General features: G+C 38.7%; 1 protein-coding gene across 1 annotated transcript in view; it reads left to right on the top strand.

Moving 5' to 3' along the window:
* ROBO2 (roundabout guidance receptor 2) overlaps positions 1-27,611 on the top strand; it is a 406,078-nt gene that overhangs the window by 377,493 nt on the left and 974 nt on the right. Inside the window, exons 19-23 of the mRNA XM_041480236.1 lie at positions 7,958-8,000; positions 9,562-9,689; positions 13,796-14,077; positions 18,887-19,043; positions 24,935-25,176. Coding sequence (XP_041336170.1) covers positions 7,958-8,000; positions 9,562-9,689; positions 13,796-14,077; positions 18,887-19,043; positions 24,935-25,176 — 852 coding nt within the window. The remainder of the gene's footprint in view (positions 1-7,957; positions 8,001-9,561; positions 9,690-13,795; positions 14,078-18,886; positions 19,044-24,934; positions 25,177-27,611) is intronic.

A 27,611-nucleotide genomic window follows, 5' to 3' on the forward strand; every position in this document is an offset into this window, starting at 1 on the left:
AGAGTATATTTAATGTTGACATTATATCACATGTCAGTTACCCTAGTGCCCTTCTATTTACAAGTCATCAAATGAGAAACCAAGGACTCAGGTTCCCTGAATGGCTGAGGAACAACTTGCCAAAAACCCACAATCAGTCGTAGCCAAATTGTTCCCAGTTCAGCTCAGCCATAGCCAGACTCCTCAGTGTCCTGACTGGGCTCACTAAGCCAGCAGGAAACTATTCCACTATTCCTGCTGCTTTTATTTTTTACTGGATTAGTGAAAGGACAAGAAAACAAGCAGTGGAAAGAGAGGAAGGAGAGACCAGTGGCTTTTGGACCTTTTTGGTTTTTGTGGAACCTCACTTTGTGTCACCACATGATCTCTGTCATTTATGGGTTGTCCTTTGTCCCAAGGTGGCTTTTTTTCTTTCATTTAGTAGCAGTAACTTTTACTCTCTGAGGGGTGGGGTGGTTTTCACTGAGAAATTAATATATATTTCACACAATTATACATGTGCTGACATGAAATATGTCTGAAATATCAGTCTAGATCCCAAAATTTTTTCATTCTAGAGACAGCTGTGCTGTTATTTCTCTTAGGAAGGAGTCCTATATAAAGCTTTGGACACAAGCTGAGACTAGATTTTTCTTAAAAAGGAGGATTATTAGTCCTGTATGTGAGTTGGCTCATTGGGGTGAGGGAGAATTGAGAGCAGTCTGTTATAACTTGAAGAGCATAGCTGTAAATAATTATAAACAGCATGTCTCGTGCAACTCATTCCTTCTCACGGCGTTTGCTGCATCTAAGTGTGATGTGAACATCGATTGCATCATGAAATTGTGTATGCTTTCAGCAAGGAAAGTGGATAACAGATCATGCTTCAGAGTTCATCCTAATGTTTACAGCTTGGAGTACAGCATGTCCTCACAGATAGTCTTCAAATGTGACTGTCAAAATCCACTGCTCATCTTTCCAACCATCATTTCTCATTGGCTGCTGGCTGGTTGGTGCTTTAAGCTCAGCTGTTATGTCCTGCTCATGATATTCAACCCCAACTGAGTGATTTCCAGAGGAAACTCGTGCCCTGCAGTTAGTGCTTTGTGTCAGGGTGTGTAACTCACAATGTGTTTGCTTTCTTGTTTTGCAGTTCAGTCCTTCACCTTCACCCCTGCAGGTACTGTCCATTAGTCTGTCTCTTACCTCACCAACACACCATTTCAAGCATTAGCTATCAAAGTGTTTATGAACATGTGAGATATGAAGAATTAAAACCAAGCACTCTGGCTGCCTATCTGTGATAAAAATGTAGCCTTCATTCTCTTCTGGATTCCAGGGAAAAGTAAAATCTACCACCATCAATGTCTCTGTCACTATAAATCTGCATACTTAACTCACCTAACTCTCTGAAATGCAGTTTTGAAAGTAATTTTCAGGAGCAGATACTTGAACTAACTTAATATAAGCAATCATTATTCATATATAACTGAATTTTGATTTTAAAGCTCAAACAGTTTAGCAGATCCAAGTGGAGAAATGAAACTTTCTTCTATTTCAGCTCTCAATTAAATATGTTTGCCTTACCGTGAGGTGCTCAGACCTTCAAGCAATCTAGTCACTAACTGGTGCATTCACTGACTTTACAAGGTTTTTGAAATTGAAATATTTGGGTTTTTTTCTTACTACCCAGCTCAGAGCTGGTATCCTATTTTTTTTATCTTTAAAAAGGTAGCATACGGTAGACTGTTATTATAAGCATGATTAAAGATATGTGAAGGATAGATGGAGAGTGGCTGAAACAGCAGATTGCAAACACTTCATTCAACAAATGAATTGTCAGGAAAAATAGAATATACAATTAATAATAATAATTGATACAAACAATTTGTTTCTGCTCTTGTACCTAATCTTGAGGTTTAGAAATTCAAAAATAATTGTACCTCAGCATTACAGTGTTAAAGGCTGACAAATTTTGGTGTTCTCCAGCAGAAGCCTGTCAAGTTTTTTGGGTGTAGTTTGGCCCCTCAGTTGCCTTTACCAGAGCTGTCTCCTCATGCTCAGTCGCTGCTTTCTCACTCTGGCTTGTCTTCAGCCACAGTTTGTGTTCAACTTAGCAGGAAAGAGCAGATGACCAAAGATGGTGGTGTGTGCCCCAGGAGCCCATGACATTCTGAGGGAGAAACGTCCTTGTGGGAAAGCTCTGGGAGCTCAGGATTGTTCCCCTGGCTTCCAGGCAGGTTTGGTCAGGTTACTGTAAGCTATGGCACAACACATCCCACCCTAAACGCTTTACTGCCTTTTCTTTGAGACACAACATAGGGTTTTTTCCGAAACTAAATAATACATCTTTGCATTTGGTTCCTATGACTATGCCTCTGTCAGCTGTCTTGAGCTGTGGTGCATTTTTACCGTTGTGTTTGTGGCATGCATTGGCATGACACAGGGCTGTGCTGGAGCCACAGGGTCTGAGCATGATTTCATGCTGTTGATCCACATGTGCTGGGCAACTGGAATATATCAGAAGTACTGCCAAAAATGTTCTTTTTTAAAAGCAGTTTTGACATCTTGCGGACTTTTTGGAACTATTCTATTTCCTGGCTTATACTAACTTCTGGAGGAATTGAGGGCCTAAGTCCTCCAATAATCAAGTCAAATTTTTTTTTTTTTAATTTAAAAAAGCACTTTCCTTATGACAGAACATAGTGCATGTTTCCTATCTTTAGACCCAGAGTTTCATAACAAACTTTGTTAATTCTGTAATATTTGAATTTGCCCTTGATAATGTTGTTTAGAAAGACATACCTATGCTTGTGGAGGTTTGACACGCACAACTGTATGTTGTTCCCTTCAAAGGTTTATGATTCAAAAACAGTTTGGGTTTAGATACAATTATTTAGACAGTGGTATGTAGCTTTCAGAATCTCCTCAGAGACAGCTGTCAATGAATTTTTACTAAAGATGAATTTATCCTAATATACTCAGATTTTAGAAGGTACACACTTTTTGTTCTGACATCTGCTTTAAATTCTTCCTTCAGAGAGTTGCAGAACATACAAATTTATCTATGTGGTAGGGAATTGAATCTATTAGGTAGAGAATTGAATCTATTAGTGTAACAATTATATACTTACTTTATTTCACACTCAGAAAAAAATCCCCTGTTATTTCTGATGTGAATTTTTTTTTGTTTTATTTTTCTTCATCTGTATTTGCCTGTGTGTAGAACATAGAACACTAAAACAGTTGTTTAAAAGTCCAAATCCACACAGTTTTTTAATTACTTTCTAAAAATTTTCTTTTGGGTCATTTGCAGATTATGGGTCATTCTCTAGGACCACTTGTTATTTGTATTCTGTTATTAGGCTCCTGAGATGTAACATTTCTGCTTTGAGTCTATACCACTGTAACATGTGTGGGAGAAGAGCAAACAGCAAATGTCAGGCAGTTTACAATGATTTGTGTCAGGGCAGAATAACTGATTGAGTTAAATACCTTTACCTTTAGTCTTTGTGAACATTTTTGTAAGCACAAAATGATCAATGGCTCAGATGGTCACAAATTAAGTGGCATTGATAATCACAGCTAAATCTTTTTAGTTATTTTCAGTTGAATTGATTCCAGTGTTTACTGAGCCGCTATTCTGTATGTCACTGTTCTTCCACTTCCCTTTCCACCATGATTCACCAGGCCTTGGTTCTCAGTAATATCAGTGCTACAAACCATAAAATTTAGCTAATATTTTTGTTAGATTACTGTTGGTAAGTGGTAATGTCCCCATCTGCAGCTGTGCAAGGACTATGCATTTTTGTGACCATGGCATACTCTCAGCAAAACCAAATCTGGCACAAGGACACTAAGCACAACTGTCATCCCTTTTCAACTATTTATTCTATAATATAAAGAATGGATTGGTCTCACTTTTGTGAAGTTGTGTGAAAGGTAAAGTACTGCTGCACTGTTTGAGTGGGGTATATTTTGGGGTGTTAGTTTGTTTGGGGTTTTTGTTTGTTTGTTTTTTTAATGCTTATCTTTCCTGTGCCCTCAAACTTGTGCCAGTACCCACTCACCAGAGTATTCTGGTGTTTTCAAGTGTCTAGGCCATCAGTCAGGCAAAAAATGTAAATATGTATTTTAACTTATGAATAGGTAAGCTTATTTAGTGACTGGTGCTCCTTGGGATTAAAGATTTTATGAAACCCAGTAAATAGAAAACGAATTAAAAATAGATAGAGAATCATGGAACCTTACACATTTTATGTGCAACTCCTGAAACTGTTAAATGAGGATAAACTATGTGACAGAATCATCCAAAGGTAGACAGAAGATTTGATGGAATTTTTATGTGCTGATTATCTGTTCTGAGTTAATGCTTATTAAAAGAGGATTAATCTACATTCATATTTGAGGAACAGCTTATCAGTAAAAGGAATGAGACTTGGCTGGCAACATTAAAGTTTTCATTTGCAGTAGGAAAATGTGGCCTACTAGAGATAGGCATACAGAAAGCTTTCTAAAGCTTTCTAAAGCTTCCTTGCCTCAGAATGTCAACTTACTATACATTCATATTTTTCCAGTTCTAGCAGGCATGAAGATTAAGTTTAACCTTGTCAGATAATATTAGTAAATGGTTTCGGTACCTCCTTATACATTTAATAAAAAGCATGTGAAAAGCTCCTTAACATATGCTGGTTTTCATACAAATATATACAATATATTTTCCTGAAATATTTATGCATTTAAAATGCACTTTGGATTATATTTCTGCATTTTTGCAGTCCTTGAAGTATAGGCTGGTGGGGATTCCTTCAAAATCTCTCTATGCAGAGGTTATTTTTTTCATCTTCTTTTGAAAACCAATCTCATCCCTGCAGGTCTTCAGCCTTTCTAAGAACATGTATCAGATGCAAAGACTGCTGAAAGAGCTTTTTTGCTTCCTTGGTGATAAAAAGCAAGGAAGATAGGTGGGTCAGTGATAGGGACATCCTTCCCTCCCTCCTCTTACATTGCCCCTTGAAATTGCTCTGCTGCTTTTTGAAGTGGAGACAGGATGAATAAAGCCAGCTGTCTGTGTGTTTTATTTTTACAGTGACATCTACAAGCCTGCATTGCATTAAGTATGCTCCTATTCAGGCATTTAGACTTGTTTTGTAATTGCAGAAATCAAACTGCAGGAAAAAATGCTGACAAAATGTATGGCAGGAATGATAAACATAGTGCTTTTTTTGGCAGCCTGACCATATCTTCTGTTGTTAGCTGTCTGGCCTTTCACAACATTGATGTTAAAAGAAAGGCACCTTCTCTCTCCAGCCTCAGGTAGCCCACTTACAGATGGCATCAGGAATATCGGGGGTTTTTGTAGCATCCCAGTGATGTGGCCACACTTCAAAAAGAATTTTGGCAAGCTTAGTTGATATTCCAAAGCATTTTACACCAAGCACATTAAATAAATGAAATGCTTTCTGGTTTATTTTCTCAAACAAAGCTCAGTCTAACCTAGGAAAAACAATGTCACTGCAAGCTGAACCTTTCTTCTAAAGATGATGCATGTATTGGAAGGGTGTAACATGATTTAACACAGGAAATAAAAAAAACCCAAACAAAACAGGAAACAGTTCCTACCTCCAGGACACACTGAAGAAAAAGGAGCAAATTCTGTGATCCTTGTTTTTTTCTCAACAATCTTATGCCACAGCCAACCTGCAGCAATTCTGGCTCTAGAAAAGAGGTTTCTATGTCATGTCGTCTTGGTGGAGTTCTCATGGCATGCCTAGGAGTTTTTACATACCTGCCTACACAGAAAATTAAATATGTCACGCAAACATCGATGAAATCTCTGCTAGCTTCTCAGTTTTAGCTTTGCTTTATAAAGGTACGGAGGGATATAAATATTTGTAGACCACAAATATTTTTGGGTTCTTTTTTTTTCTTCATATGACATGCACATTTAAAAAGTCACACACCTGTACATGGCAACAAAATTACCTCAAAATAAGTTCTGGTAGATGACAGTCTAAAAAAGAGCATTAATCCAAGCAGTTTTCAGAAAATATGTTTTACTGCAATTCCCTTAGATCTGTAAACTTTATTTATAAATATTGTTATCAAACGAGCCTCTGTTTCTCATTTTCCTTATTTCTTGTCACTTTGACAAATGAAGAAAGTTGGAGAAATCAGGTATTAAATTGGGAGGAGAGGAGGAGAAAGGAAACAGCATCTAATACACCATTGACCAAGATACTTGGAAACAAAGCCAGGCAGTACCCACATCTTTGCATAATCACATATGATATGCACAGCACTTCAGATTATTCACTTCTAAGCAATGAGTGGAAGTCATTTGACAGCCTGTTAGATACCACGTGAATGAAAGTAGCAGTGCCTCTAAAATTAATTACCCACAATGTTTTACCATGTCTTGTTTTTCAAAGCAGACCTTTATTTAGTACTTTCCATACTTGCATTTTGATTTTCTTTTCATTAATTGGTTTGATTACACCCTTTCAAAATTCAGCTATTAACCATTTTGATGTGACGTATGACTGCAGTGATTTTCTGATATTGGTATTAGTCTGCTGTGCAGTGAAGGGTAATTAATCACCCTACTATTCTTCCAGCAGAGCTTCCAGAGGGGCCAGTTTTCTCCTCTTTGCTGAATGTACACTGTGAAATTACCCTAGGAGTTAATAATAAAAAAATGTAACAAGAATTCTATAAGGTATCAGAAGAGTTTTCCCAGTGGCTTTATGTCATTGCTTATTTTTTTAATGAACAGGGAATTTCTATTGGCTGTAGTAATTTTGTCTGATTAGAATAGTGTATAATAGAAAGCCTAATCCTGAGTTAGTGTAGTTTGGACTAATACCTGGAAAATCTTGCAGATACTCTGGGAGCGATAATTTACTGATGGGACCACCTGTCTTCCAAAGGCAAATAGTATTTCCAAATGAAGGTGTATTTTAAATTGAGCTGGTCACAAACATTTCCATTCCTCACCGAAATTCAAACCCTCATCCAGTCAGAGGCCTTTAAGGCTGCAGGTGTCCAGGACATTGGTATAATTTAATAGTCTGCCTTATCTATGCCTGACAATAAATGATGGGATATTGCCACTGAGAACCAGAGTAGTCTGTTGGCCTTGATTCAAAATATTTTTTCAGTGTTTCAGAAAAGATCATCAAATGTTGTCAATTAGCATCTCACCAGTAATGTGGGTTTACATATATTGCCCTGAAATGTAATCCTGTTAATAGATAGATAAGGGAGAGGCTGGTTTTTGTCAAACACCTGTGAATGGAGAGATAAAAACAATTGTCTCCCTCTGATTATGTCCTTGGCATCCCCCATGGATGGAAGACTGGAAACACTTTTTCTTCCTGGTGACACTGGCATGTTTGCATTTATGAGTGGGTGCTGGTTCTTAAACTGTACTTCTAATGGAAAAGGTGCAGCTGGATGCTTTTTTCCACCCCTTCAGCTGTAATAGAGCTGCCACCTCTTTGTGTTTGTCCTGGGAAATGACATATTTGTGTGGTGACATTATATTACTGCATTACGACATGATGTTATTAACTCACTGGTGCAATGTCATTATGTACTGAGGCAGAAGCATGCCAAGAAAACAATTTGATCGCATGGCTCAGACTTGCAATGCAAAGTCATATGAAGGGGCCTGTGGTGAATTCAGGCCTTTTGCCCAGGTGGCTGCTTTGCCTTGCAAGGTACAGAGCAATCAGTAACGTGCTGTCAATCAGTAATGTGCAGTGAAATCCTAAATGAGCTGGAGCCCCAGTGTGCTTGAGCCTCTTCCTGTCATTTCTGTACTTTAATGTGGGATGATGCCAAGAGACCTCCAACCCTGGACACTGAGAAGTTTGAATTGTTACTTTTAATTATTACTAATTGATTTTTCCCTGTCTTATATGTGTGTGCGTGTGTGTGTACGTTTGTTTTGTTTTGTTTTGCGACCAAAACGCAGTCACCTTCCAAAGAGGAGATGGAGGACTAATGAGCAATGGAAGGTATGTTTCTTTGTATAAAGGTCTTTCCACTGTGTTTATTTTTAAAGTAAGGCATCTGAAAAATGCTATAGGTGATGCACTTGGGTTGTAGCCCATCATTGGGAAGACTGATAGCACTAGGAGGAGTTAAGTAGCTTACCACGAGGTTTAATGACCTATCTGTTGTGCACTTTGGAAGAAGCAAGCCCAGATGTTTCATATCTCCCAGATGTCCTGGAAGAAATGAGTAGTAAATATCAAAAAGAATGTGTTCATTTGTTACTGGGATGTTTATTGCATTAATTAGACATTAGCAAATGAAGTTGCTGTTGTTTAAGACTCCTTATTGGCTCCCCCTAAATTGCTGTGAGTGAACAATTACACTTAATCGATCACAAAATAAATGATTCATGGATGATGAATAGGCTGTAGATTGATAGGACTGGATTCCACAACTTTGGCTACTCAATTGAAATTGATAAAAGCTGATAACGGGCCCATATATCCTCATCTATTTTCCCTTTGCCAATATGGAGATTGTAATTAGGCCCTGGTAATAACTTCCAATCTCCTGTTTAATCAATATTTTAGCAAAAAGAGATTAGGCCTAATGAGAGCCAGTAGATGTGGCAAGAATGCGGCTGGGCCGCCTTATTGCCGTTTCCATAGAAACCGATGTTTCTCTTAGGGATTGCTCCAGGCAGGGGTCTGGAATGCTCAGTGATGGGAGATGTTGCTCCAACTTCACGAGTGCTTTAATAACCCAAGGAAGATGCGGAACTGCAGACAGCTTTTTGTTTTCATGTGGGAGAAAAGGATGTCTGCAGCAAATTATTTGTTTCCCCGGCTGAACACAAATACAAACAATCCACCTGCCTTGCTAAATTGAGATTTATCCTGGGGTGAGAGAGGCACGGTGCCTCGTGGCCCAAGTGTGCCTTCTCTTTCACCGTGCTCCCTGTTTAACACTGCTCTCAAAGTGGGAATTACAGGGATATAAAAGCCATGCAGTAGTGTCCCACAGAGATAGCTGTGGACTTCCCATTAATCCTTCTCAAACCTGCTTGCTTCTGAACCATCCAAGAGTGCTCGAAGAAAGAGTTACCAGCCTGTAGATGACAAGTATGCATTTGGGATGCAAGGGAAGGAAGAAATAGTAGCCCAAAGTCCTGGAAATGGCTGATATGGAGCAATCAGTTTGAGTGATGGCTCCCTTGAGGTGGTAATTTATCATTCAGCCCTGGCGTAGGATCCCATGATGGTGCTGCCTAACTCCTGTTTCACACAGACAACGGAGTTCATTTGGATTCTGGCAGAGTCACGACGGATGCCTAGTCCCTCTTCTACTGACAAAGTTGATTTGTATATAACCTTAATTAACTGCTCAAGGTCTTTAAATCATCAAAGGCTATACAGTTGTAATTTGAAATAAATTAAAGTCTCCTATACTGTTAGTTACCTGTGGTGTTAGAAGAACAGTAATATGCCCTCTTCCATCACTACTTATCTCACAGGTATTGTAATTTTATATATACATATATATATATTTGTGTGTATATCTCTTTTTCTTATTCTGCTTCAGTCGACCAGGTCTGTTGAATGCCAGTGACCCCAGTTATCCTTGGCTTGCAGACTCTTGGCCTGCCACAAGTCTGCCAGTAAATAACAGCACTAGTGGACCCAATGATCTTGGGAATTTTGGTCGTGGAGGTAGGTTTCCTTTTATTGAGTCACGTGGTATTATAAAATAGGCTTCCATTCATTAACATCTATGGTAAATACAGTATAATATTTTTATCATTATAGTTATTTCTATTTCTTTCTTTCTAGATTTGATTGAAATTTGACTTTGAAATGTTCCTTTTGCTTTATCTCTTTTTACTTTTTAAAAATGTAGGTCTGCTTTGTAATTTGCCCCACAGTGGTGACACAGGGTCTGCTTATGATGTCAAGAGAAATGTATTTGTGTCTCAATCTCATACCCTTTTTTGTGGAGATGAGCAGTGTGCCATGCAGGGCAGTATAGCCAGGGATGGAGGATGTCCATAAGAGCAGAGGAGAACTCTGGACATGCAGGAAGGATGTTCCTTCAGCAGAAGGACACCAGAACTTTGCTGCTGTCACCTTACCCATCCTCTTCCTGCTCTCAGTCTCAACAATAATGTGTGAAGAAAACCTCAAGGGTCTTAAGCAACTTTCTTTTTCATTGCAGGAAAGGATACATAAAAGGGAACTGTTTAGATCTTTTAGGGGTTTGTTTCCATTTCGACTTGAGAGAGCAGCTTTGGGAGACTGAGGTCAAGATGTATTGCCTACAATGAGGAAGGCATCTTTAGAGGGGTTATTTAATTTCAAACATTTAACTCAAATGGGAACTTTAAGATGTAGGATTGGAATTTTTAGAAGTCATAGTAATATTCACATCTCTCTGTTACTTCCTTGGTTTCTGTGATAACACAGCTAATTCTGCATGCTGGTCAGAATCTGCTTCTGAAGACCATCCGTCATACTGGTTATACATTCCTATGAAAAGCCTCTGGCCTGTGGTTTGACTACTGTGACTTAAAATTACAACAAAATACACTAGATTTATATTCTGTATAAAAATGTTATAAAGTTCTTGTCAAAAATATTTAAGAGCAAGCAAACCTTTTGATAATATTTACAAGGCAACTGAATTTCTGCCAGCTTCTTTGTTGTGAATATCTTGAAAATAAAACCCTTCAGTACTTTTCCATCTTTTCTTAAACTCACATAATACAGAAAAATTACCATTTTCTTTTAGCATTTGGCTCTATACAACTGAATTTGGAAGCATTATTTTTTAAATTTTTGGCCTCAGTATGCATGAGGCATAGGTCCAAATCCATGCAAGAGATACAACAGTTACATTTTAAAATTTGGCAGCTTAATTCCACCCATGATCTTTACAGTTGGGCTGAAACTTTTATTCTGGGTGGTTTGGGATCACTTATCCCTATCTGTTTCAGAAGCTGAGATTAGATGTTTCTGCATTAAAGATGGATTGGAAGTATTTTAACATGTAGAGATGGAATATTAACTATACAGATGGAGCTTGGGCCTCTTTTACTGGTTAAAAGGTCTGTAATAACATAAAAGTTCTGTAAGAGTTTTGCAAACAATAGGGTGACATAACTCACGCTTCTGCCTCAGAAGCTGAGGCAGGCAGAGCTAAGATTTCCCTTAAGAGTGATCCACTGTCTTAGATAAGCATTTGAGAGCAAGGCTGTGAGTGGGAAGCACAGGTGAGGCTTGGAGTCATGTAAGGCCACAAAATGGTATTGCGTCTCCAAGGCAGCAAGAAAGAGCTTCCCTGCACAAGTATTTCAGCACTATTTCATTCATCTCAAGAGTTACAAACAGAAGTTGGATTTTGGAGAGTTTTGGGGAAAGTTTCCAGTGGGAAGTGCATCTTCATCTTTGGTCTGAAATGTACAGTGTGGTGGTTTTGCTATGACAGCTTTCAGGGAAAATCACACTTGACTTTTACTCGGTGGCTATGGCACTTTGTAAAATCTCTACTTAACAGCTCTTTGAATGCTTAAATGTATACATCTCACTGAGGTCAAAAAAGTAATCCGTGCTTGTACTGCAAATTCCCAGAATGTCTGGAGAACCTCAGCTTATCAGTAAGAATGACTGAAAGTCCTTGGCTGTTGGGCAGCTATGCAACTTCCATTTCAAGTGTGTACACATGAATAGTTTTCCACTTTAAAATGACATAGAGATGTTACCTCTTCAGTTGCCAGAAATATGCACTAAAAGACAGATGTATGTCTGAGTACTTCAGTGACGAGCATTTTGCTAGTTTTTGCTTCCTTGAGTCATCAAATCCAACACAGACAGGTTGAGCTGGATTTACTTCACTTTATACATCAACAACAGAATTTATTTACTAAACTTCAAACTATTATACTTTGATGGAACCGATTGTAGAAAGGAGAAATATTCATATTTTGGATGAAATGCAAGAAAGATAGGACTGCACTTGTCTCTCACATCTCATGCTGTATTTAGATGGATCTTTGTTTGGGTACTGCCCCTGGAAAGCACATTGAACATGTGCAGATAGTACCAACATGATTTTGAAATATGGGCTATAGTTTACATTAATTGTAATTTTTTTGCGCTTGCAATTTATCTGCAGATATAAGTTAATACAATTAACATCTTTCAAATACTTGATTGTGCCCATTTCCCTGCTATATACAAAACCAGATCATGCTGACAGACCCAAATTTAACCTCTCTTTCTGCAGTCTCTGCTAAGCATTTGCTATTGCCATATTTATTGTTAATATTATGTTGCTGCCCTGAGACTGAAGAGGTTATCAGGGTCCATGTTAAAATGTTCACTGTAGTACACCTGAATGCAAAAGAAAATAGTTCTGTGATCTAAATGTTCATCCCAGGAAAAAAACAAAAACAACCCTGCCAAAAAAAACCCAAAACCAACAACTAAAGCAAACAAAAAAATACTAAAGCAGTGTGAGGAGACCATGGTATCTCATCTCATTGCTGGATAAGTCTTTGAGACAGTGAGAGAACAAATTCATTCCCTGAGGTTGCACAAAACCCACATCTGAGTTTGGAACTGAGCTTAAACCCTTGACTAGGTGCAAGAATCATCTTTTCTTTCTGGAGCTTAAGGTATATAAAAATGGCTGTTATCCCTAGAGTAGGATCTGAACATCCTCACTATAGGAATATGCATTATCTCAAGAATGATCTAACAGTTGGAACCTGTATCTGCCATCTGGCTGTAGAAAGAAAATGGCATATAAATGAAGGATTTTTTTAAAGAAGTACATTCTGGAATTGATTCAACTTTTCAGAGTCTAAATAAATTGTAAAAATAGTACCATTTGAGATATTGACTTCTGAGAGAGCAGGAAGGAGGGTTATCTGCTAAGCTGTGGTTCTCCTTGGGACATCATGTCAGTCATCATTAGATTCTTCACACTTCACTAGTCTCAGTTTCTAGATCTAGTATTCCACCAGCAAAGGTCACTTCAGTGTTTAGTAAGGAGAGAGACTGCCAATCTAACTGATTAAAAATACAAATTGCAGTGTGGGATAGGATTCAAAGTATTGAGAAAACTCAGCAGATATTTAGTTAAATATGCTGTAATGGTTTTCAGGTAAATGTACTGGAGATTTTGAGCAAGTTGTTCTCCATTATCAACATTGCTTCACCATTTTGAGGGACTGATCACCTAAATCCCTTCAGAATATCTGATTTTCTTTCATGTATCAGAAATAACTTTTTTTTTGTCAGGTTTTTCTTTTGTTGAAACGAAGGAATGTACTGGCTAATGTCAGGAGGAAAATTAGAAAAGCTGATGCAAAAAGTTTCAAGGAAATCAAGGTGATGCCCTTAAAAATTACTTTGAGAGTTTTTCTACATATTTTCTGGGCAAGTTCCCTCTGTGATTTGTAAATTCTCTCCTTTCATCATTTCCCTGAAGCCCAGACAGTTTCATTGGTCCTGACGTAGTGTGAACGTTGAAAACATTCTTCAGTAGAGAAATATTCCAAATTTCACTTTTACAGTTGAAGGTATGAGGAAGAAAAAAAAAAGAAAAGATGGTTTTAGGCAGTGAGACGTGAAGGGCAAGTGGTAGGCCTGTCACAGCTGCTGATAGCTTGGCGATGGTTGTACATCATCTTCCCTTCGTTGGCTCATGGACCTGTCTCAGCTGAAATGCAAACGTGCAAAACAACACGTTTATTTCTCAGCTTAAACCTTGGTACTTTCAGGCTTCCCGTGCATCAGTGATTTGTTTCGTTCCACAGATGTGCTGCCACCAGTGCCAGGGCAAGGAGATAAAACTGCTACCATGCTTTCTGATGGAGCCATTTACAGCAGCATCGACTTCACCACCAAAACCAGTTACAACAGCTCCAGCCAAATAACGCAGGCTACGCCATATGCCACCACCCAGATCCTGCATTCCAACAGCATCCACGAGCTGGCTGTTGATTTACCAGATCCACAGTGGAAAAGCTCAATTCAGCAAAAAAATGACCTCATGGGATTTGGTTACTCTCTCCCAGACCAAGGCAAAGGCAACAATGGTAATTACAGCTCTTATTTTCCAGAGCCCTTGGCTTTGTGTACTGTATTATCTGTGCATGAGTTAGAAAATTCTTTTTAGCTCTGTGAGACACTGTTTGTGTTGACCTGAACTAATGCCTGCACACCTTGCATGTGTGCTGAACCTCACCTGAAATACATTGCACTGTGCTTTTAATGCTCTTTGTCCTGTGCTAGTCATCAAGCCATCTGTCTTCCATTAGGCTAGGGTAGGTGTACCTTTAAAAATAACCACCCCATCTGCCCCTGACTTGCTAACTGCATGTGTCGCATGTGCTTGTGCTGTCGACTAATCCCACGATGCCACTGTGACCTCTGCCGTTTAACCCTTAGCCTTGCTTTACATCCCTGACTACCGGGTGGCTGAGGGACTGGCTAATAGATTGCCACACAACCAGTCACAGGATTTCAGCACCACCAGCTCCCACAACAGCTCCGAAAGGAGTGGCAGCCTCTCAGGTTGGTTCCGTCGCCGTGCGCAGGGGAGCGAGGGACGGAGGGGTGTTGGCGAGCGGCTCGCCAGGGAGGCAGAAGACCTCCCAGGCAGCAGTTGAGGATAGCCATGAGAGTTCCTGCCCGTCAGCAAACAATGCCACACCGGACTGTACTGAAACAAAAAAGCCTTTTGCAGAACCTACTTGGGGATAACTGGAGAGTCCTTTCATGTGGCACTTGCCAGTGCAGCTGCCAGCCTCACCTTTATCACATTCTTTCCCTGACATAATCTATGGAGCAAATGAATTTCTGCATCCATCCTCAGTTTATAGGTCTCCCCACACTGAACTTAATGAGGAGATTATTATTTTTGTTAAGTTGTTAACAGATACCCCACTCCCACAAGCTGTTTCTGAATGCTGTTCCTCAGTGAAGCAGGTTGGAAATAGTTGTAGGGCCCTGAAAGGTGACTGGGCTTTCAACAAATTGTGCCAAGTTTGCCTACAATCAGGATGTAAATTTTGTGTGTGTGCTGCATGTTTTATTGGAAACATGATGCATTTTCATCAGATGAAAATGATCATAGTACATGTGGTTGTGTATTATATCTAAGCACACCTTTTTTCTTAATTTCTTTAATTTTGCTTACTTGTTGCTTATGTTATGTATAGTCGTTGTTTTTGGTTTTTTTCTGTCAAGACAAAAACTGAAAAGGCAGCAGTGGAAGATGAAAATCTGTGATTTCACCTAGCTGAAATATGAAAGCACTGAAAGGACTTTTTGATATTCAGAATATATCCAGAGCTTTTTGAATTTCCACTTTAAGCTGGAGCAGCCCTCCCAGTAATAGACCAAACCTAGAAATAGCTTCTTTATGTCAATTTAAATGACTATTCAAACTGAATCTTGAGATAAGAAGCCTATTATCATTGCCCCATGACTCAAATAGCCAAATGTGTTTGCAAGTCTTGTGTTCTCAAGGCGGGGACATTAGCTGATTTGACTGAGACCAAAAAATAGACTTATGGCATTGTCAGAGAAGTATCTGGAAGCTGAAATACTTCAAGGAGGGTTCTTGTTCCTTGTATGTGAGGTATATTGACAAGTAGCTTAGGAAATCAGCTTGCTCCCCAGGCTGCATGAAAATTCAGAAATTGATGTGCTGAGGTACATATATGTCAGGTATCAGAGGGCAGTATCACACTTTAGATATGTTGACAGCTAAGGCTGCCTAAGAGTTTTCTCAGAAAATAGGAAGTGTCACTGGAAAATGCCCTTTGATCAAAGGCTGGACTTCGATCAAATATTTCAAATGCAACATATTCTGTGGAGTGTTTCTCAGCCAGAAGGGAATTTGACACTAGGAAACTTTCGGTTATAGTCAGTCATGTGGCCAGGGCACTCTTGTTGTGACCAATGCAGCCCAAAACTGGATGCCCCAGTGCTCAGATGAGTGCCAGATTATTGGACTGCAGAGTCAGTATTTTGCTCTCCCTTGCCCCTAATTATGCCTTTGATAGAGGATAATTATGTCTGTAATACACAAGAAACTGGGGGAGACCTTCAAATAGTCTGATAATTAGAGCATCACTGGAGTCAGAGACCAGCTTTGATTATGTAGTCCCCATCAGGGTGAGCAGGGATTTGTTCTCTCGCTTCCTTGGTTAGTACTTTAAGTACTACTTATTATTCTGACTAAGTTTCTGTCTCTCTTACATGAATGTCATGAGAATTCCTATCCCACTATGGAATGGAAAGCAGCTAAAACTTCAACTGCTTTATGAGGCAGGGAAATTTTGTAGCTATAGTTTGCACAGATTATATCTGTACTAGGATCAGCAGCCTAACAGCTAATCTTTCTCCAGTACCCAATTCACCTAGAGATTTAAGCAATATAATTGAATTTCAGTGTGAGGAGACATTGAAGCATCAGGCATTGTTGCTATGGGGAAACAAAGCTTTGGTGCTTCAGTTTTCAAACATAAATCAGGGTTTATGTGTTCGATGTCTGTCCCACAAGTCTGATAGTCGAATAACTCTGTCCATGGGGACAGAAGAGAAATCTCCTGCCCAACTGCACAGTGTAGGCTGCTTTCCCCTACTAGTAATGACCTTGGAGTTCTCTTCTTTCATTTCTTCATCTAAACAAGTCCCTTGTCTCTCTGCTTCACTCCTTCTAATATCTCCATTATCTCTAATTTCTCTCTTTGAAACTCCCAAAATCCAAGTGACTCCCATATTAGCACTCCACACGTCAGCCTACATTTTACCAGTCTCCAAAGATCCTCAAGATGCTACACTTCCAAAATCTTCCTCTTCACTTCAACTAATCTCTAAGCTGAAGCTGTTTTTTGCATTTCCCTTCTCTGTGTATTCCTAGTTTAAATCCTCCTGCAACATAAAACCATATGCATGTGCTTTTCTCCTAAAGCAGCCCCTCCTGCCTTAGTTCTTGTTGGCTCCTACTCCTGCTGACTTTTAAAAAATTTCTCCATGTCCCACAAATTAAAATTAACCTACTTCCTTTGCACTGTTCAGTGACCCTATTTCTAACTTCACTTTTTTTGCCTTGCCTGTGCTTTGAAAGCTTCACTTTCCCTCCAGAAAATTCATATATTTGTTCCTCTATCTCCACTGTCACTGGGGTTTCTTTTCACCAGTCAAAATGTTCTTTCCCTATTCAAGAAAGCTGCCCTTTCTGCCAGGCTACAAACGGAAGAAAAAGCTTGTTTTCCATCCTAATAGAAGTAATATCAGCTCAGTTCACACATAGTGAATCACAGGATCTTGGCTGGACTTACTATAAATACTCCAAAATAAGGAAGGAAGAGCATTGGTCTGGAATTGAGTGGTGGAAAGCAAAGTCTCACTTCCAATGTGCTGCCAGCCAGGTCAATTAGAAATATTGTTGGGCTTGTTACCTGTTTCTAACAGGCAAAACAGGAGGTGGAAAGAGAAGTCTTGGCTACTTCTGAGTCATGGAGTCAGCTTTTTCTTCCCTCTCTGTTTGTCCTTTTTTTCATCCAGCTGATGTTTAGAGGTAACAGAAGAAAGCCTGTGAGTCACTGTCTCCAAGACAAAAAGTCCCATGATAGGGGCTTGTCTCTATTGCTAGAATTGCACCTCCTTCTGTGTTTCTCTGTGCCTAAAATTAAAGCCATGGCACAGAGGGCAGTGCCTGCCAGTGCACATTGTACCACCCTCCCTGACCAGTCAGTTGTGGCTTTCTTGATTCATTGATTCATTTTTACGTGAGGGTTTTTTTGGCTGATCTTTATAAATCATCAAGAAATATCAGTGGGTAAGATGGAATAGACTGTGCTTTCTGCAACAGGCCAGGGATGAGTGAGAGCAGCTGGGTACCCCACTAAAAAGGCATCTGACAAACCATTCCTCCACCCAACAAAGAGTTTGAAAGCCACAACAAAGCTCCAAAAAATAGATGAGTCCCCAAGCAGTCAAGGGATTCGAAATGTTGAGCCGTTCTTCCTCTTAATGAATTCCTGACAAGAAAAAGAAGTCAGGGAAAAATAAAAGAAGCAAACCAAGTGGGATGAGAGCTTTCTCTGTAAGATCACTCTCCCACAAATGGAAGTGTCTCAGCTGGAGAAGTGGATTCAAGGACAATAAGAGAAGAGCAGAGGGTTTAACCAAAATGCATTGCTCACTGCATTTCTACCTCATCCATTAGAACTGTATATCAGAAATAGAACCTCTTCTCCATAGTGGCAGAAGACATTTGAATCCTGTGAAACAGTCAGTCCTAAAACATTGCACATGACTGCCCACTCTTTAAAAAAACCCCAGAAATTAAGAAATTCCTATAAACAAAACCCTGTTTCTTTTGTTTTGACAATTTACTCTTGTCTTGAAAGTTCTTGACTCCAATGACAATTTTTTAAGCTCCATGTTTTCCACAGAAATTGATTGTGCAAAACTGTGTTGTAATCACAGTGGATTCTGACAGTTGAAATGATTTGCTATGTTTTATTATAATTTTATCTAAGAGTGAATTTAAGAAGTTATAAAGTGCACATGAATAAAACAGGAAATATATTTCTTATACAGGAAAACCTGTCTTTCCTTGTTTCTTCACTACCGTGGTGCAAATGTACAGAGGTTTAAAAAGAAGTGGTTTTCAGCAAATATTCAGAATATTCCCCATTCCATTCTTTTATTACTTATAACCTTGTGACAGCATTAGCACTTTGATGCTAATTCTGCTGAGATATAAATACATCATCTTTTTTGGGCATGTGCTCTGGAATCAGAATTCTGTCAAAGAAATGTAAATAGCTGGCCTTTTTTTCCACATTACAGCTCTAACATTTTATTTTTCTTCTTTGGATTTGCAGGTGGCAAAGGAGGGAAAAAGAAGAAAAACAAAAGTACTGCCAAGCCCCAGAAAAATAATGGTTCAACCTGGGCCAGTGTTCCCCTCCCACCCCCTCCTGTGCAGCCACTTCCAGGCACAGAGCTGGAGCACTATGGGGTGGATCAGCAAGAAGCAGGGTAATTTTTTTTCTTTTTCTTTTGAAGAAAAACCTGTGATTTGCAGAAATGAGTCCTTTTCTTTTTTTTTTTTTTTAATTTTGCTAAGTGGCAGTATTATTTTGTTTTGTTAAAAAAAAATAAAATAAAGAGAGAGCAACTTACCCTGTAGACTTATTCAAGCCTGTGGAGGAGGAATGTTTGAATAGTTTCTCTGGATAGTAACTGAAGATGGAAACAAAAGTGACCTTGCTTGATCATCATGTAGGGCTTCAGTGCTTTCTCACGCTGAGAAGTATCTCACTTCACAGGTAGCTTAATTGAATTCTGGGATTGCATGCAGCTGATGGGATTCAGAGTGAGTAAGGATGACATAATCTGGCTCTGTGTATTTTTTTCACTTCTTTGATGTTTAAAAATATTAGAGCCAACTGAACAAAAAAAAAAAACAAATCCACCAAATTGGATTAATTTTTGAAGATCAACCAATGGATAATAATCTTCTCATCGGCTTTTAGAAGAAATTTCACAGTTGAGGAAGGCATGCTAATTATAGGCTTTTTTGTTATTATTCAAACAACTTTCAAGTTTCTGGAACCTTCCACATAATTTTGCATAGCTCAAACTTGTTTTCAAGGACACAAAATCACACAAGAACTGCTAAATGAGAGGAAAGAGACATTCCCTACACAGACAACAATTACAAATTGCTTTTTATAAAGTGTAATTATGTGATATACCAGATTATCAAACTCTGGAGGTAAATCAGAGTATATAAAAACATAGTTTACTGTGGCTAGCTCTGTTGGAGTCTTTCAGAATAATTTTTCTGTCAGGAAAAAATTTTTTGTCTGTTTCAATACATGGATTAATCAATATTTAAGGATGAAATGTTTTTAAGAGTACATTGTAATAGCTTTACTGAATAAAAATATTTCAAGTGTTATCTCAATTGTAAAGGGGAATTGATCATTACTACTTTCATCATTAAAGTTAGAAAAATTCCGTATTGTTTCAGTTTATACCAACTCCTTTGACTCTTATAATGAGCAATAAATGACTGTGTTAGTCAGTGAAGTTCTTCTTAAAATTAAGGCCCATTCAGGCTGTATACTTAAAATTTCAAAGTAATGGAAAATTAATAACCTTACTGATTGTGAGTGTTGTTTAAATCTCAAAACAAAAAGTTCATTTAATCATTGTCTTCTGTATTCTAAGAGGCTAAAATAAATTTTAAATTGTTTCACCATATAATAATTTTGTCTTTATCAGTTTATATCCTTAAAACACATGTGCAACCATTTCACTAAAACAGTTATGCAATAGAATGCAAACCACTTGGATTTTCTTCAGAACAATGAAATAGCATTAAAGGTAAATGGAAATACCTTATAGAGAAATCCCTTGTGACACAGGGCTTGACTCCTCAGTTGCATAAAGCATCTGTAATTTAGCTGGAAGGAATGATGTTGGTCACCAAGACAACATTGGTTATTTAGGGAGAAGGTAATCACCAGCCTCCAGGTTCACAACCATTCAGACTTAGTTTTTTCCTCTGATTATGCTTGGAATTGCTCTTCTCTGGTTTTTGTAATGTCTCATTAGCAGTGGTGGTAGCAAGACCTTGTAACATGCATTTACCAAACACAAAAAATTTGAAGGTTGGACTTAGAGTCTCTGTAGCTCTCTGGAGCTACAGTAATTTGCAACCACCTTTGATGAAGACTGAATCTGAAATGCCCATATTTTCTGAAGATGCTTCCAATGCTAATAGTCCTCTGTATTTAGGGATTGATCTTGTTTCCGTGGTTTTCAACATGCTAGAAGGGAAAGAATCACAGACTGAATTCCTTATGTTGCCTTGGACATACTGGGTTAAAAAAAAAAAAAGCCACATTTTTTAAACTCTTTTGTTCTTCTTGGTTTGTTTTGGTATACTCTATCTGTGACAAATTCAAAGTGTTTTAATTTTAGAGCAGTAAAACAAGGAGGGTGGCATCTAAACAGAAACTTGTTTTTCTGTGTGTCTTCCTGTAACAATTAAATTAAAATGTGAGTTTCACTGGAATTATTATCATAAAAATGATTATAATAAAAAAACCTTAGTAATTTTGACACCTAGTTTTGCTTACTAGAGATTAGCGCTAATCACCTTATTACCACTGGACTGCTAAATTGCAAAAGATAATCCACAATAGCAAGTCATATTAAAAAAAAAAAAAATCTAACTTAACCTATCACAGAAAAAATACACTCAGTTTTCTGTACCATCTTCTTCCCTGAGGGGCTAGGGTTGGCATATGCCTCCATTTTTCCATGAACTGCAGAAGGAAAAGTGAATATCTTACTCCAGCTAGCCCTGTTACATAATGTGGTAGCTTTGGGGATCTCTTTAGATTCCTGTTTAACGTCAGCAAAGAGCCTGTTTGAGCTAATTCAGTTTCTCTTTTCCTATAGTAGCTCCCAAACTGACATGCTCCCTCTCCCTTTTCAGAGAAGATGATTTTACTTGATTTTATGTAAACTTGACAGTAAAGAAATGCTCATTTCTTACTCATTATCTTTTGCTTTGATTTTTCACCAATAATATGCATGATCTTGAGCCAACCCAGTACAGGCAGTCAGCATATTGTTATTTGGTTATTTCTATTTCTTGCTATTGATTACACCTCAAAATGGATTATTAGCTGCTGAATGTCAATATATTTGACACTTATTGTCTGTCTTTAGGAAAAGCTAAGGAAGTAGTACCTTTTACTTCAAAAAGTCCTTTCTGGTGAGTTCCAGGGAAAGAAGCTTCATTGGTTGGAACAATACGTGTAATGAAACACAGTTTTTACAGAATGTGCCCTGTATTTATCACCTTTATTTTATATTTTGAAGGAATAAATCTATTAACATAATGAATTGAGCTTTTTAGTAGTAAAAGATTACTATTGAAGTGCTGACAATACAATAAAACTTACTAGAAAAATAGAGGCTCATTTTTTGTTAACCAGAACTTATTAGGATCTTAATTATAATGAAATTACAATCACAGGTTGCTAATGAAGTTAAGGCGCTTAGATTTCAATAATAAGTGTGCTTGAAAAAGGTGGCATTTTCACCACATTGGATTTTCTCAAAAAACGAAAAAGAACATGGATGTGGCCAATAATTACTATGGTGATACCAGGTGTCTCTATAGCTGTATCACTTATGTGACATGTAGTTACTATGTAGTCTCTCAGGTTTACTTTTACCATGTTTTTTTCTTTGTTGCTTTTGGGGGGTTTTTGTTTTATTTTGTTTTTCTCTAAAATGAAGGTTAGGGCTTTTGGCTTTTCAGACACTTTACATTAAGAACACAAAGGTTCTTGTACCTGAAATCTTGAATCTCAATGTCCTGAACTTCAGGCTTAGGCTGCTTTCCATTTCAAACAAAATTTGGGTAAAGGTACAGTACTTTTGCAGAATCTTTTCAGTGAGAAAACTCTTTACTAAAAAACCTTTTTGCCACCGAGCTGAACATTTGGGGATTTGAAGCGAGTAGGGTCAGAAGGCGAGCACATCCAAAGCTCATTTATTCATCATTGCAAAGTCACCAGGGAGTGACTTTTCCCTGTCCCTTTTAAAGAAGAAGGCATTATAGCAAAGCATGAGGTTGAGAGAGCAAAAGGCAGCAAGAGAACTGTTTCACTGCACAGTTTTTCACAGCATGATTTAGGATGGTCCCTTCAGCCTTGGTTGCAAATGTCCTGAGTAAATATTGTTTGGGAAGACAAATTACAGCTGGTCATGACTTATTTGTTTGCTAAGGATGAATTTGTATCGTGTTACGTTTTCTTAAATCTCTGTGTTATGAAAATGGTAATGATCAATCACTCAACCTCTCCTAGAGGCCAGATGTTAAGAAGCAGCCTTTATTTTGACTTCTGTGCTCATATGTCTTTGTGTATCTTTTTATGGTTATATCTACATATATAGAGATTTAAATTTTTGCAAGTGTGAATTACCAGATATATCTTCCATGGACTTTGGATGATTAAGTCTGGTTGTTTCAGCTGTCCTGAATCTGTGTGTTTAAATGCAGACTACAGACTTCTGAATAAGGAAAAAGTAGTTTAGTTAATATAAGAAATCTTTGAATTTTGCTGAAAGTAAATGTTCTGTTCATAATACAGGTTTTGCAACTTCTCCATCTCAGTGTTCCCAGGCTTTTTATAACCTGGCTTCACACTTGACAAAATTGACAGTAATTCATTTTTCTTTGGGAAATTGGTAAATCCTTCCTTCCAAATCAGAAGCTTTAAAGGACTATTTTTAAGCTGGTTTGAGAAATTAACTGTATCGTGCAATGCACTGCCTGCCTGCATTGCAGAAAAAGGGACCTTGTCAGCAGTCCTTGAAGGTGGAAAGAACATAAAGTGACTTAGATGATGCTTGGGAAATGGCCTTTAGAGTGTGTGATGGTTTGACAGTGAAGGAGCTGTGAGAGCTTGTGGTAGTCTGGTTGTTTTTGAGGGATTAAAAAAAAAAAAAAAACCACAACTGTGTATCCTGAGTTATTTTGGAATACACCAGGAGTTAAGAAAAAATGTGTGCTGATGCTCAAGGGACTGATGTCGGACTAGATGTTTTGAAGATGGAAAAAGTAGACAGTTGAGATTTGAGTGGTGTGATTGTCAGCAAAGCTGCATACAACTGAAGTTGTGTTCAGATTAGGGAATTACTCAGGGGAGGTGATGCACAGGGAATGACCACAGTCTCTAAGGCCTATCCACCTGGAATGATGCCAGTCTCTAAGGGACAGTATCCCAGGATGATATTGTAGTACAACACTGAATTGAAAGATCCTCTGATGAGTGCAGAGACTGAAAAGAATTGACTTGCTGGCGAAACTTGTGTAAGAAGTGATAATAAAATACAAAGCTTTTGTTTCTAGCCCTGATCAGATATAGCACCAACCCTTACACATTTGGTATAAGGCAACAAAAACCACAAACTCCTACCAGGACAATCTTTATGCCTGAAGAAAGAAGAATTTGTTATTCAAGAATACTCCTAGTGGTTAATTTTTCCATCTGCTTTGGGCAGGTGTGTTGAAAGTGTTCAGAAACGTAGCACTGTCTAGGTAAGTCCCAGTACAGATTGGTTAGGAGGTGGGGGTGCTGGCAGAGCTGTCAACATGTGTGCTAATGTACCTTATCAGCTGGTGCTGTGACACAGCATATGCTTGGGGTCAGTGCTGCTGTGACATGGATGTATGGCACATCACAGGAGATACCCGTGTGCAGGGTGGGAAGGCCAGAATTTATGAGGAAAGTGTAGCTTTTTATTTAAGCTCCAAACCAGAAACAAATGGTAAATTTATAGGCAGAAAAAGGGCAGGATGGAAGTAAATGGTTAATGCTCTTGGGCTCATCGTGTGACTCTTGAGGATGGTGCTGTGCAGGGCCAAGAGTTGGACTTGGTGATCTTTGTGGGTCATTTTCAACTCACCTTTTTCTGGGATTCTGTGAAATAAGTGCATAAGTGCTACTACATAAAGCTTGCTCTGCGTTTTAAGAATGCTGCTATTTTCATGTCCAGGTCAATATTCATTCTCCTACATTAATGATCCTGGAAGTGAGTTCATTTTTGTTGTTGATTGTGGTGCAACATTATCTAATCACCATTAATGAATGTGATAATGGGTCAGTAGTTTTTCTGTTGCATATCTTGTTCAAGTTGCTTAGCTGTTGTGGGAAAAATTAAACTGACTCAGTAAGGACAATCTAGGCACTTAAGACCCTATTTTTATTAAATTTTAGGACTCACACTGTGAGCAAGGTTTCCAACTGTAGCAGGAATCCTGTATACCCTCTACATCCTCTACTGCGCAGCAGAGATGAGTTTTGATATACACTAAGTTTGTTTGGTTTTTATTGTAGATATGACAGTGATGGTTGGTGTCCACCTTTGCCAGTTCAGACCTACCTGCATCAGGGCATGGAAGATGAGCTTGAAGAAGATGATGATCGTGTCCCCACACCTCCTGTCCGGGGAGTAGCTTCATCTCCTGCCATCTCCTTTGGGCAGCAGTCGACTGCAACTCTCACGCCTTCCCCACGAGAGGAGATGCAGCCAATGCTTCAAGCTCACCTTGATGAGTTAACAAGGGCTTACCAGTTTGATATAGCAAAGCAGACATGGTAAATGTTTGATGGGATCACCTGTGATCAGGGAAATTAAATAATAATATTAATAATAACAACAGCAATACTACATTCCTTTTTGACATAAATAATGACTGTTAACAGTGTTTCAATTATATTTCCAAAGAAGTAAAATGGAAGAATAGCAAAACTCTGCCCACAGCTGGAAGGCCTTACACATCTACATCTGCTTTTTAAATCATAATACTTATGATTTAATACTTTAATACTTAGGTAACATGCTAAATTTTGTCTGAAAACATGTAGAAACAATATTCCTCCAAATTTTTACATGTGTTTGTCTATGTAGTTAATACCCACCTCTTGACAGCTTTTATACAGTTGAGAGTACTCTCTTCTCAGGCTAGCAGAAGATAGGAAATTTTTAGGATTTTCAAAAATAATAAGATTCTAAATTCCTGATTAAAAATAATGTTAGTTTCTTGAAATAGCAATGTGGCAGCTTTTACACTGTGTCACATGAGCATGAATTATTTACATCACTGTACTTTGAACTACCATGAAAATTTCTGACTTGTAGGAAAAACCCAGAAACAGCAGAAAGTAAGTTGTTAGTATTTATAGGATGGATCTAGTGTTTCAGAGTGCTTTATGCCTCTTTAAAGGAAGAGCAAGCAAATACCACAGTAACATTTCCCCTGCAAAACAAACAGAAGCAATCTCTTCAGGGACTGAGAAAGAACTTGTCAACTGCACCAGGCTGGGGACATGGTGAAGGTCAGCTGGTTCCTGGATGTTCCCTGAGCAGCAGTTGTCCTTTTACAACTCTCCTACCCAGACAAAGCCCGCGACTCTCAGCGGAGCAGAGCAGAGCCAGTTACCGAATGGCACGCTGCCAGCAGAGGAGCAGCCTTTCTTCCCTGCTAAATAAAACCTCAAAGTTATTCAGCTTGAGCTCCCATAAATACATCAGGCAGGTAGGCAGGCGGTGCCAAACCAAAGCCAGCTGTTTTCCCTGGGCACCGTGGAGGCCTCGGGGCTTGTCTGCAATCTGCACTCGATCAACAGGGTACCTCGGTCCCACTGCAGCGCCGCTCTGCCGGCACCGACCCCAGCCTGCCTGTGGGACAGACCCAAATCCCAGGCAGCAGCTAGACCTGGCCTCTGGAAGGTCCTGGCTTCTGAGCCAGCACACAGATGCACAGGGGCCAGCACAGGCAGTGGCTGCTGCATTGTGCAGCTGTTACCCTTCCTACGCCCTCCAAACCTCCAAACCAGCGCAGGCACGGATAATGGAGCAGGACGCCACACCAAAGCCTCGTGCAGCTGGCGGGAAAGGTCTTGCTCCCTTTTTGGGGAAATGAAAATTGATTGGGAAGTTTCATAATGTGCTTAGGATTACACAAATTTTAATGTCTCTCTTGTGTAAAGTCACAGTAATTGAGCCTGAAACTCTGAGAAAAAAAATAACAAGGACATAGCCTTTTTTTTCACACCTTTTGGATATTGGGCTAAATGCTGAGAGTGATTTTTACATACAAGTGATTTTTATTACATGGAATTTTTTAATATATTTTTGTTCTTTGGCTGGATATGTATCATGCTAGTCAAAGTTAGTAGAAAGTCCTCCGTTGTTTTGACTGGGGAGGAATATTTTTTCAGTCTTCTTTTCACAAAGTTAACCTGTCCATTGTAGAGACAGGGGAAAACTAAACAGCAAAATAAGACCTGTCAGGGTCTCAGGGTACTGTGGGAGTAGCAACTGAGAAATACAGACATCAGCCAACTAGGAATTTAAGAAAGAGCCCATTAGAGATTACTGGAAAAGTACATAATCATTATGGCCTTGATCCAGCAAATCACTTAAGTATATGCTTAACTCTGAGTACATGAGAAATTGACTTCAATTGTTCTATCACAAGCTTAACATTAAACATATACTTAAGCATTTTGCTTGATTAGGAGCTAATCACACTGTTTATTGAGGGTTAGTTAGATGGTAGTGCCCTTTAGTGCCCCAGTGTTTTGAACACTGTGTAGAGCACTAAAAACCTAGTGTCCAGGCAGAAAAGTGTTCAATAACTGTTAATCAGAAAGGGCTGTATGTCAGAAAGGAAGCACTTGTTCTGGAAATTAGATTCAGAATAAGCAATAAGTTAAAACCTACACTGAGCTGAGAAAGTTACCTGTGGTACCTAACATTGACCATGACATTCTCATATCTGATAGATTTACACGATGAAAATAAAAAAGAAAGGCTCATTGAATAAAGAGAATTCATTCATGCAGGCAATAATTCAGCACAAGGTTTCCACTGAAAATGTATTATAGCTGGGAGCCAAACAGGTGACAATTGTAATTTCTTCAGTTTTACTGGTGTCCAAGCAAGAGACCAGCAGAATCCTGGATTCCATCCAGAGTGCTGCCGATTCAAATCAGGTCATGGCACCTC

This window comes from Pyrgilauda ruficollis, unplaced genomic scaffold (genome assembly GCF_017590135.1).
Source record: "Pyrgilauda ruficollis isolate IOZ18807 unplaced genomic scaffold, ASM1759013v1 scaffold50, whole genome shotgun sequence".
Classification (NCBI taxonomy): domain Eukaryota; kingdom Metazoa; phylum Chordata; class Aves; order Passeriformes; family Passeridae; genus Pyrgilauda; species Pyrgilauda ruficollis.